Source organism: Mytilus galloprovincialis, chromosome 5 (genome assembly GCF_965363235.1).
Source record: "Mytilus galloprovincialis chromosome 5, xbMytGall1.hap1.1, whole genome shotgun sequence".
Classification (NCBI taxonomy): Eukaryota; Metazoa; Mollusca; class Bivalvia; order Mytilida; family Mytilidae; genus Mytilus; species Mytilus galloprovincialis.
Window position 1 is genome coordinate 40,547,562 of NC_134842.1, and position 13,147 is coordinate 40,560,708.

The window sequence follows — 13,147 nt, forward strand, 5'->3', positions numbered from 1 at the left end:
CAGATTGTTAACTTTAAAAATGATTTGGCCTTTTTAACAATTTTTTATTCGAGTCACGAAATATTCTTTTGTAGAAAAAACGCGCGTCTGGAGTTAATATAAAATTTCAATCCTGGAATCTATCATGAGTTTATTTACAAGCGCTTGGTCGAAGCCACTACTGGTGGAGTTTTAATTCCCCGGGGGTCTCACTAGCCCAGTGGTCAGCACTTTTGTGTTGACGTGATTTATCATTGGTTATAAATTGACTGTTAAGAGAACTTTATATTTTAAATTACTAAGGCTTTTATACCTCAGGAATAGATTACCTTAGCTGTGTATGGCAAAACTTTTAAGATTTTTTTTTATCTTTAATACTCTTCAACTTCGTACTTTATTTGGCCTGTTTAACATATTTTAATTGAGAGTCACGGATAAGTCTTTTGTAGACGAAACGCGAATCTGGCGTAAATATAAGATTTTAATCCTGGTATCTATGATGAGTTTGTTGCTTATGTGTTAATTTATTCTATAAACCGCGGTCTCTTATAACCCCCTATAAGGGTATATCACAAGAAATGTTGATATTTACAACATGTAAAGACATGAAAAACTAAATGCAGCGGTTTGTAAATATATGTAACTGTCGGTATCTGAATACATTTACTAATCATTTGCATACCTCTTCAAAACCGGAATTTCGTGTAGTGTTGTATACGAACTTGCACATATATTTAAGGAATGACTGTAATATTTCTTTCTGTCTATGAAGAAATACCATAAAAAAATTGGTGCACACTGACTAAAGCGTGTAACGGGTTATTTAACAGTGTGCACCACATTATTTACGTTATTTCGAATAGACCGAAACAATATTACAGTCATTTCTTATAATTTAATTCTGATTTCCATTTTAAACCATAGAAAACTATGAAAAAACGTTTATGACGTCACGGTCACATGACTAAATTATGTCTATGGGCTCATAACAAAATAACGTCAGCCAATCAGAAGACGTGTTACATCCAAAATTAAATTATTCTAAAATAACATGTTTTAACAGTCATATGAATTTCACGACATATACGAATCAAAAAGCACTACACATTTTTTTCATTTGTGTTTAGATAACATGCAATCTCAATGGCAATGTAATACTATATTGTACTTTTTTTCTATTTCAGAAAGCTAGTAATAATGAAGGCTATAATCATATTTAGCTGTCTGTTCATGGCAGTATGTGGTAAGAATATTATGTTAATACGTATACCAAACTGTAATACAAACAGTTTTTAGAAACATAACACAAAGTAGTTACACGGTTAATTTACAATGTAATCATATTAAGGTATTATTTATTCTTTACAAAAGCATTAGGGATTAACACATGTATGAGTTATATGATAAGACTTGAGTTCATTTTTTTTTTTTGTAAGATTTTACAGAATATCAATTAGAATTATATGGTTTGGAAATGTTGCTAAATATTTACTAATGTGAGCAATGTCAATCACTAAAGCCCTGTGACACTTCAGAAGAGTTTTAGTGTGTGTTTTAATGACAAAACAAAATTACTACTCTTAAGCTGGGGTCACACATTCCCAATTAAAGTTTGTCAAAAGTCTGATCAAGAACCTGTGAATCGTGATAGAAACATAAACTTTAATTAAAATTTGTAAAACCAATAATTTAATCACGACAACAATCATATATTTTTCAGGAAGCGTCGATATTCAACCGTTTCCAAGCAAATTTATCCCGATAATCCCGTTCTCAATCCGCGTCTAATCCAATTTGTATATTTCGCCTGGTAAAATCAGACCGAATCTGTCACGACTGCGTCCCGATTGTACCGAATGTAATCCGATAAATATCAGACAGTGAACAGACAGTTAACCGATGCTCACGGAAAGTATCCGTTCTAAAACTGTGGGTAAACTCGGGATGATCAGGTACTGTCGGAACGTAATCCTATCACGGTCCGCTCTATCGCATTGCAAACGGCTTTGTCTGGTCTCAGTCGTATTGTATTCTCTAATTGTCGGGACTCTGACGTGGGTATCATTGACAAATTTCGTATTAATAACGGGACTGTTCCGGAAAGGTTTGGGCAAAAACGGTTCGCAATCGACAAGATTTGGATGCAATCTGGATTCAATCGGCAGAAAAACAGCAATTGTTAGGATTTTAATCCGATACAGCAGAATCTGTCACGACATAAGCACGATTGTATTACGACTACACAAAATTGGCTAAGTTTCCCCGAATGTTACGGGACGCACCTAACTGTCGGGTGCTTCGCCGAACTATTCGGACCCTTCTCCACCCGTAGGAATCTGTTACGAACTAAAACGACAGACAGACGTATGACAATGATAGGACATTCCAGATAATTGAGGATAGTAAACCGACTTTTTCACTTTTCGTGTCGTATCGCTGTCTGATCTCTAACGGGAGCAATAATCGGCAATGTGTGAACCCCTCATTACACAAATTTTTGCAGAACTTCTAACTTGTTTTACATTTTTCCAAAAAACTAATACCAAATACATTTTTTTTGTAAAAATTTAAGGAATGAGTATTCGAAACGGAAATGCAGATCTTGGAGAAATAAATGGTGACAGTGATGACTTCGCCATTAATTCCCTAATGAATTATCTCAGGTAATACCAAAGTTGTATTAGTTTTTTATTCTGCATGTATTACCAATGTTATTTCAACTGATCGGGCGGAGGTTATGTTTTAATTTGCATAATTACAGTCTATTTGAAGATGTGTTTGATAAGGATGATTGCTGTTATAATTTTAACTGATTTCTAATCACCTATCAGTGTCATCAAAGGAATTGACAAAAGAATGACTGGATACTTCATTGATGAGTTTATTCTACAACACCTATCTATAGATGGACTGGTTTATTATAAGCGAACCGGTTAAACTCCGCCCAAATAAATTGAGTAATATGAAGAATTCATAGCTGAGACTTTTTTTATAAGTTTTTTAAATCTGATGCTTTAAACAAAAATTATGAAACTCTTCTTTATGTTATATGTATTTTTTTTTTTTACATTAAAAGCCTAAAAGAGATAGATTTTGTCTAGATGGTAGTGTTTTACAATGCTTTGGTTTCTCAACTCAATAAATAGAAAATAAATCGTTGTTAAAAAAAAAAGAATATCTGACATTGCTTCCGAGTAGGATATTTTCCTCGCATTGACACTTTCTACAAAACTTGTCATTCAATTTTAGGAAAATTTTCCAGAAACATATATAAAATTGATGTCCATCTGGTATCTTTCGCCCATTCTTTTTTCAAGGAAATTTATTTGATACTTTTCACTAATTCTTAGTTGACTCTTTTATACCCGGCCTATGAACATTACTATTCTTAATCTTTATAAGGAAACGTGACTGGAACCTTGGAAGTGGGAACAACGGAAATGGTAACAATGGAAACTACAACAGCAACGTTGGTAATTCGTATGTAGAAAATAATAAAAAAACAAAAGTAGGAGATATAGGAAATGTCGGAGACGTTGGAAGGAAATGTGACTGGAACCTTGGAAGTGGAAACAACAGAAATGATAACAATGGAAACGGCAACAGCAACGTTGGTAATTCGAATACAGAAAATAATAAAAAAACAAAAGTAGGAGATATAGGAAATGTCGGAGACGTTGGAAGGAAATGTGACTGGAACCTTGGAAGTGGAAACAACGGAAATGATAACAATGGAAACGACAACAGCAACGTTGGTAATTCAAATAAAGAAAATAACAAAGAAACACATGTCGGCGAAATAGAAAATATCAAAGGCCTTGGAAGTAAATGTGACTGGAATCTTAATAGTGGAAACAACGGAAATTTTAATAATACATGCGACAACAGCAGCATTGGTCACTCGTATGCAAAAAATAATAAAGATACAAAAATAGAAAGAATAGGAAATGCCAGGGGCTTTGGAAGGAAACTTGGCAAGATTCTAGGAAGGCAACTTGGCTGGATTCTTGGAAATGGAAACAACGAAAATGGTAACAAGGCAAATGACACTAGCGATATTGGTAATTCGTATGAAGAAAAAAATAAAGATACACAAGAAGGAAGAATAGGAAATGCCATAGGTCTTGGAAGGAAACTTGGCCAGATTTTTGGAAGGAAACTTGGCTTGATTCTTGGAAAGAAACTTGGCTTGATACTAGGAAGTGGAAACAAAGGAAATGGTAAAAATGCAAACGATAACAGCAACGTTCGTAATTCATATGCAGAAAATAATAAAGATACAAAAGTAGGAGGAATAGAAAATGTCAGAGGGCTTGGCAGGAAACTTGGCAAAATTCTTGGAAGGGAACTTGGCTGGATTCTTGGAAGTGGAAACAACGGAAATGGTAACAAGGCAAACGACAACAGGAACGTTGGTAATTCGTTTGCAGGGAATTATAAAGATACAAATATAATAGGAACAGGAAAGGTCGGAGAATAGATCGAAAAAGATATATAAGGATATTTGTTTCAAAATAATAAACTATATTTCGTAACAAAAACAATTGAGGGGTCGACTAAATCAATCTGATATACATAGTTCACACAACAAAAAGACCCTTTTTTGTCTTAATTTGCATGAATCTTACTCGATATTCTCCAAAAGTATGACTTGTGTCTTGATTTTTCTTGACCAATTCTCATTTACATTAAATATGTATGAAATTTATTTCTCGACATTCTGAGTATGGTCTTGACAAATTCTTGACATTTGAATACTGTCTTTAAATATGTGAAGAGATTCTTGACATTGTTGTTTTTTCTCAGTATGGCTTGACATATTCTGAACATTTTGAATTGTGTCTTAAATTTACTTGACAATTCTCAGTTTTACAAATCATTACCGAAAAACATAATATAACTTTAATGTATCTTTATTTAAAAATTGAATGATTTTTGTAACTTCATTGGGGTGTAAAAGCGTTCACCGAAGTGCATCTGTATGAAGCTCAGAAGCGCTTCATTCTAAAAATGTGCTCACGGTCAACGCTTTTACAACCTTATGAAGTTACAAAAAGAAGCATTCAATACTTATAAGTACATTTGTTTAGCTATGATAATGAAACACGAATTTTATATTTTTTTATTTAATTCACCTGTGCACTTTATTGTGGGACCGCGTGTTATCATGAATAATAAGTTTTATTGAGTAATGCAATTGCTGAAGGAATAACACGTGATGTGCAGTTAGCCAATCAGAATAAAGTATTACAATGAAACATACATCTAATGTATCTTTATTTTTCTTTATATGCTGTACTGTTGTTACAATTGTTACAACAAAAACAAAACTTGGACATAAAAAATAATTGAATTTTTTTTGTATATAAATAATTATAACCGAACAAATATAGATATGAAATCTAACATATTAACTATTTAGATGTGGATATGCTGATATAAAACAATTTAAATGTGGATATGCTGATATAAAACAATTTAAATGTAGGTTTTTAAATAAATGAAAATGTGCATTCCTGATTCTGATAAATAATTTCTAAATGATTAAAACCAATGACACTGTAGACATATTTCCTTTTACATGCATCATATTAAATGTTAAAGGTAAACAATTATTTTACCAAAATGTGTTTTTCATAAATAGCAAAGTATTCTAATAAAAAAAATTGTATCCTAATTCTTCTTGATTGACAATTTGTGTAATTTCATCTTTTGCAATATATATGAAGTCTTACACGTGGAAAGGATGTTCCCCATAAAAGTAAAGTATTCCACACCCCATGGTACACGCAACTGTCATATTGGAAATTACTGGTTTACCTGTAATCAGCCATGCAACTGACCAAATTCAATTGACTGACCGAATCACTGCAATATGAAAAATTTGTTGATAGATGAAAATGAAAATTATCATTTAAATAATGAATTAAAAACGATTTTCTTCATCAAAATTATGAAGTGAAATATTTAAACATTAACAAATTATTATCTTCTGCAGGAATAATAGAAAACTGTATATATATAAAGGATTCCATCAATGATTTGGTCCTATGAAATGGATCTTAAACAGACATGCATAATATAGATCTTAACATTTATTTTGTTTGAAGAAATCTTGAGAAATAAAATCAGGAAGGAATTATACAAAGATTTAGTTGTGAATAAATATTATGAAATTCAACACTCAATTTTGAAAAAAAAACATGTTTTTGGTTGTTCTAAAAAAATTAATAAGATTTAGAATCTAGATGGGAACAAATTCTTTGTCCCAAACGAAAGCCCCCCCCCCCCCCCCTTTTCCTTTTTTTAGCCACACATGCCCAAAATGAATTGTAGGGTCCAAACGATAATCACATTTTGAAAAGAGTAACAAAATACACCAGAGGGACATTCAAACTCATAAATCGAAAATAAACTGACAACGTCTGGCTAAACATGAAAAAGTATAACAGACAAACAATATGCACATGACACAGCATCGAAAACTAAAGAATAAGCAACACCAACCCCTCTAAAAATCAGGGGTGATCTCAGGTGTTTAGAAGGGTAAGCAAATTCTGCTCCACATGTAGCACCCGTCGTGTAGCTCATGTTATAACATATCCAGTAAATAGTCTTAATCGGTAGGTCACATTCATTACAGAGAAGGGGTTGTAGTGAAACGCTTATTCCATAACGGTCTACTAACTCGTGATGGCGTCCGTAAAATTTACGAAGGGATGATTTCAACTCCACCGTTTGGAACTCTTGGTTTAATAGCGTCCTTATGAGCAGCAACCCTCTATCACGAAAATCATCATAGGAAATACAAGCACGGAAAAATTGTATCAATTGGGAGATATATACCTCGTATGCAGTTGCTGCTGGAATGTTGCTACTTGGAAATGGAAAGTTCACAATTGGAAAGCTGAAATCACCTCTTTTGTCGTAAAGTTTTGTTATCAACCGACCCTCATTGTCAATTTCTAAATGTAACATGCCTCAAGTAACCCATTTTAGTAAAGCAAATTTGACTGCCAGTTTTTCGAACGGCAAAAAATATAAATGCTGTTTGTCAGTAGCTGTGACATATATTCCAGGTGAAAACAATTTATTAAAAGTTAAATAAAAAATAAATCAAAATACAACTAAATTGGGGGTAATTCGGGTATTTCTACTTAGGTGTACCCAAAGGGTATTTTATTATACAAAAATAATCCTTGATTGTTCAAAGTTTAGTTTTAACGATTAATAAAAATAAGCATATAGTAACAGCAATAGAAAATCATAAACAGGGAAGAATGTGTTTGTTCAATTTATACTGTTGAGATAGTGTCCACAGATGTTTAAGAATGTCAAATATGTGTCAAGACACTTGTATACATTTGTATTCAGACAGCTCTATGACTGTCAAGGCATATTCAGACACTACTTAGAATGTCAAGAATATGTCAAGTCATATTCAGACAGTACCAAGAAAGTCAAGAATATGTCATGACTGATTGAGACACATTTAACACAGTCAAGAATTGGTCGTCAAGGCACTTGTCAAGAAAGACAAACAATAGTCTCCAATACAATACAAATTAACTTAAAAACTTCATAAAACGAACCGTCTTTAGTTTTTGTTGTTGCTGTGACATTACTTGTTCGTTTTCGACAAACATGTATAAAAAAAATAAAATCCATAAAATTCTAAACTCCGAGGAAAATTCAAATTGGAAAGTCCCTAACCAAATAGCAAAATCAAAAAATGAAAAACTTTAATCACGTCAAACGAATGGACAACAACTACAATATTCCTGACCTGGTACCGGCATTCAGGTATGTAGAAACTAGTAGATTGAACCTGGTTCCATGGCGCTCAACATCTCATTTGTATGACAGTCTCATCGAATTCCACTATATTGACAACGATGCGTGAAGAAAACAGTTACACTAGATGAAACTGTCAAAATAAGGGTACCGCAGTCACTTCATGTCACGATCTCAATCAGAACAAAATCAAACAGATATTTAACAAGGAACGACGACAACAAACATTGTATTTGTCTCATATTGTGTACTGTTGTTTTTTTTTTACATTTTTTTCTTGTTTTGCTATGGCGTTGCCAGTTTACTGTCGATTGATAATCTTCAGTCGGTATATTTTGACTCTATTGTTGAGTTATCAAGCTATTTTTTGTTTTGATTACATACGACTTGTTCAGTCTTTGTTCAGTCATTTCAGTAGTTTTACCTATAAACACAACGCAACACTTATGGGTCTAAAGTATAGGGAACACTTCTTGATTGCCTGCTAGGAAATGCATGAACAGTACTGTGTCAACAACAAGAAAATATCTACAAAATACTTTCAAATCGTAACAAGACTATATGCTTTAGGTTTCAGTCTTTTCAGGTTTGATGTAAAAACCAAAAAGAGTTAAATTAATTTACTGAATAGATTATAGATAATCCATGTTAAGTTGATCATGGATACCAAAATGTGGTACAATATTGTTTTGTAAAAATATAAGAAAATGTTATCAAACTTTAAACCAGACTAAATCGTTCATATTCATAATGCATACTAAATATTGTTAACTAAAGATTAAATCAGAAAAACAATTGTTTAGTTAGTGAATATGATTACATTTAAACATTTTGTAAAAATTTAAAATAGAACATTGGATGATACTTAGATATTCTATCTAATTGTTTTGTGTTTTACAGGGAAAGAAAAGAATTCAGGACATTTAACACCAGTCATCACTTCTTTGTGCTGGTGATTCAAATATATCACATATAACCGAACAGTGTACTCGTTCTTTATATAGTAACTTTCTTTTCACTTTGTTGTTTGTAAGTGGAATATGATTAACAATTTCAATGTACAATATTTTCACAATATGTAGATATTCTAACAAAACAATATTTAGTTTCTTTGTTATTAATGTGTATGTTTTCGGCAAATAACTAATCCATGTAAGTGTTGGTTTTGCTCTAATTGCTTTTTCTTCAAATATAATGCTACTTAATTTTCAACACATGTTCAATGTTTTTACGACGTGTGATTGCATCTTGTTCTCATTCAAGCTATAGTCACTTCCCCGATCAAAAAGGTATTGAGCCTGATGCTTGAAATTAGATTTAGATTTCAGATATTACTATAAAACATTTTTTATAAGGCAATTAAAAAAGGCATCTGAAATCCATTGTTTACGTTATTTGAATTTGTAAGAACGGTCATTATTGATATAAGTAATTGATAATAATTAGCCAATAATTGATTTTATGAAATAGCACATATCAATTCGCTTAGTGAAACGGTATATTCTGTGTGAATCTCAGTTTTATCATATTATCAGCCTGGTAACTTTGATAGTGATTCATATCGTAAGCAATGATGTATTGCCTCTAGATTCCAGCTGAATACAACATTGTTATTTTTTAAATAAAAGATGTCCGCGAAATAAAAGAGAAAGGTTTCCGTTTTGAATGTATCTAAAAATAGATTTTTCAGATCTTAAACTAATGTCATGTTTGTTTGACTTTTCTCTTACAATTCTTTCACACTTTGCGTTAAATAGAATATTTTTTTCTTTGTTGGTTTTTATTTGAAACTAAAAGAAAAAAGTTAGAATTTAAACCTTTAACCTGAGGCATGATTATCCTTGAAAGCTTGTCATGTGTTATCATAAGACATATTTGTATTTAGTCTTCAAATTCAGCGCTGTGACAAAAGTTAATTTTTTTTATCAATAGCAATATATTACTGTTTATATTTTAAGAGATGCTACTGTGATCACTGCTTCTATTTATTTTTCTCTCTTAGTCCCTTTATCTATACTTTGGGTTTCCTGACGTAAAAGATTTTTGACAGAATTTTGGTGATGACGATATATATAATCTGTTGTTCTTTCTCGTGGTATATTTTGAATGGCAAATGTATTGATTAAGTCCGTCCAATTTACTCTTTATTTTGCCGGTATTGCCTTCTTGTCCATTTGAAATAAATTCACAAAGAGTCAATATTTGCCCTAAGGTTCAATTAAATCTAACTTCTGTAATTTTCATCAACATTTAATGAACAAATAAGTAAAATTAAAAAAAAAAAACAATGCTTGCAATTCATGGTCTATATCATTTTTTAACATGGGGGAGCCATTATATTTGTCAATATCTTAAAACCGACTAGTGGAATGTTAAAATAAGAACAGAACATGACATGCAAGAATTATTTTTTAATTTTAATTATTGATCCATTAAATGATTTCTTGCAGGACCATTCAGAACTTTTATACTTCGAAGCGGACCTTTAACATACGTTAGAATAGAAAGGCACCATTGTGATTTGACGAAGCAAGGATGTTCTAAAAAAAGCTGCCATTTCACGATTAAAAAGTATAAAAATACTTCTAGCCTTTCATCATTGACAAGAACTTTGAAATCCTGAAGCAAATATGTATAAAACAAGACTAAAAAATACCAAACTGATATCTGAAAATTATCATTTGATAGATTAATAATGCACGAAACTTTATTCACACAATCGAACAACTATCACAACATTTTGTACGCGTAAAAATAGTTTTACCAAATATTTCATTTTATTTCATATTTTCAATATTGTTAAGACAAATTGCCGATAAAAATTATAATGGCATTTATTTATACTGACTTCATCAGCTCGAATATCAGCTCGCCTGGCAGACTCGTTTAATATTCTTGCTGATAAAGTCAGTATCAAAAACAAAAATGTCATTATTCTATATATTTCATAACGCCTCCTTTGGCAATTTTCATTAACTACCAACTATCCGGAAGCACTGCTGCTGACTAGGGTAGACATTTGCCAAGAGTCCATGCTCCGATATTCACCCGGCTTTGTTGCTTATATTGGATAACTTAATTCTATATCGAGTTTCATGTGTTGAGACGTAACAAATCTTTAGAATAAAGTTGGTTTTACAGATTTGGAATGTGCAAAAAACAAATAGCTGCATTTGGCATGTTTCTAAACATCGATGCATTGTGTTTCTACTGTTTCTAAAACGCTATTGTGATGAGGTTGTAAGTTGAGACTACTATAATTACATAGAGAAATGTAACTTTTATTAAGGACCAGTCAAACTGATATCTTGTCCTCGTGACTTCACGAGACTTGTGAAAAAAACAAACGTGGTCCACTATTTTGTTTTACTGAAAAAAAATAGCGTTCTGACATCAAAGTTTTGTCTATAGTTCTGAGACATGTGATATGCTGTCTGATACCTTTCGATCAATATCAATATCAGGGGCAGCTTGGCCGAGTGGTCTAAGTAGTTCATCAACAAAAGAGAGGCGGAAGATACCAAAGGGATATTCAAACTCATAAGGTCGATGACCAACTGAAAACGCCATGAAATAAAAGCAAAAAACGACGAAAGGCAAACAATAGTAAAAAAATAAAATACTAAAGACTGAGCAACACGAACCCAACCAAAACCGGAGGTGATCTCAGGGGTTCCGGAAGGGTAAGCAGACCCTGCTGCACATGTGGCACCCGTCATGTTGCTCATGTAAGTACAAACTCGGTGATGAGTCTAATCAAAAAGATTCGAGGAAAAGAGGACGGGATTATGGTAACGACAATTATAACATATTCGTCGTCATCTGTGAAACAGATATTCCATAACGGTCAACCAACTCATGATGGAGTCCGTAAAATTTTCGAAGGGATGACCTCAACTTCACCACTTGGAACCCTTGGTTTGATAGCTTCTTTGTCAGCAGCAACCTTCTATCAAGGAAATCATGATAAGAAATGCAAGCTCTGGAATATCGAATCAACTGGAAATATATACTCCATTTGCAGGCGTTGTTGGAATGTTGCTACATACAAATAGAAAATTTACAATTGGGAAGCTGAAATCATCTCTTTTGTCGTAAAGTTTTGTTCTCAACCCACCCTCGTTGTCAATTTCTAGATGTTACTCAATATTCTAGTATGAGGCAGGCTTAACTGTATCTGTTGTATCCCTTATATCCAGTTCGATGGGATAGGTGAGTTCAACATAGTCACCAAACTTTTATTTTGTGAGAAAAACTCATCTATCGAAAAACTAAGGATTTTCTTACCCCAGGAGTAGATGACCATAGCCGTATTTGGCACAACGTTTTGGAATTTTGGGTCCTCAATGCTCTTCAACTTTGTATATGTTTGGCTTTTTAACTGTTTTAATATGAGCGTCACTGATGAGTATTATGTAGACGAAACGCGCGTCTGGCGTATTAAATTATAATCCTGGTACCTTTGATAACTATTCACACCACTGGGTCGATGCCACTGCTGGTGGACGTTTCGTCCCCGAAGGTATCACCAGTCCAGTAGTCAGCACTTCGGTGTTGACATGAATATCAATTATATGGTCATTTTTATAAATTTCCTGTTTTAAAAAACTTGGTAGTCCTGGTACCTTTGATAACTATATAGCGGAACGTGAAGTGAAAGGATAACGAAAGCTTCTTTTAATTAGTCATAGGAAGCTCCTGTATGAAGTCTGCTTCATATAAATAATGGAACAAGTCGGCAAGAAGAGGAGCACAGTTTGTTCCCATGAATGTTTGTTGAAAAACACGTCCCAAAACGTAACAAATATGTTGTCAATTAATAAATCAAGCATCTTGATAATGTCAGTTTCAGAGTAACTTTTGTTGGAATCGAAGTGATTTTTAACAAAGTTTTATTTGTCTCTATCTAAAACAAGATATTTGTATTTACGTTGGTCAATTTTTTTTTATGAAACAAAGTAAGACAATTCTTTAAATTTGTCTTAAAGTTTGGAATGAGGAATACTTTTGTAAAGGGTAGAAAAGTCAAATGTTTTTATACTGTTGCAAGAGGAATGGGACTAAGATTGTATTTACTCTAACAGATTTATGATTTTTTAAGTATCCACATCTGATTCACACCGCCCCTAGAGTAGGTAGTTTCACAATATCTCTGAAGCCCAGCAATGTAGCTTGCCTGTAAGGACACTTATGTAATTTATATATCCAATAAAGAAAAGGAAGATCCATCTCTTCATCTTTGGTTGAAATTCCCAAATAAAAAACATAGAACAGACCTATGATTATTCAGGATTTCCTCTTTGGTAGTGTCGTGATGGTATGTGTTGAGTTTTTAAGTCAATTGCCAATACCTTAATCCTTTATCAAGCAGTTG

General features: G+C 32.7%; 1 protein-coding gene across 1 annotated transcript; it reads left to right on the forward strand.

Annotated features, from left to right (window-relative positions):
• The first annotated feature begins 1,166 nt into the window (after positions 1-1,166).
• On the forward strand, positions 1,167-4,473 carry LOC143074511 (uncharacterized). Its single transcript, XM_076249935.1, has 3 exons — positions 1,167-1,222; positions 2,552-2,642; positions 3,382-4,473. Exons 1-3 carry the CDS (start codon positions 1,177-1,179, stop codon positions 4,457-4,459), a joined length of 1,215 nt encoding a protein of 404 aa, XP_076106050.1. The 5' UTR covers positions 1,167-1,176; the 3' UTR covers positions 4,460-4,473.
• Positions 4,474-13,147: the final 8,674 nt, after the last annotated feature.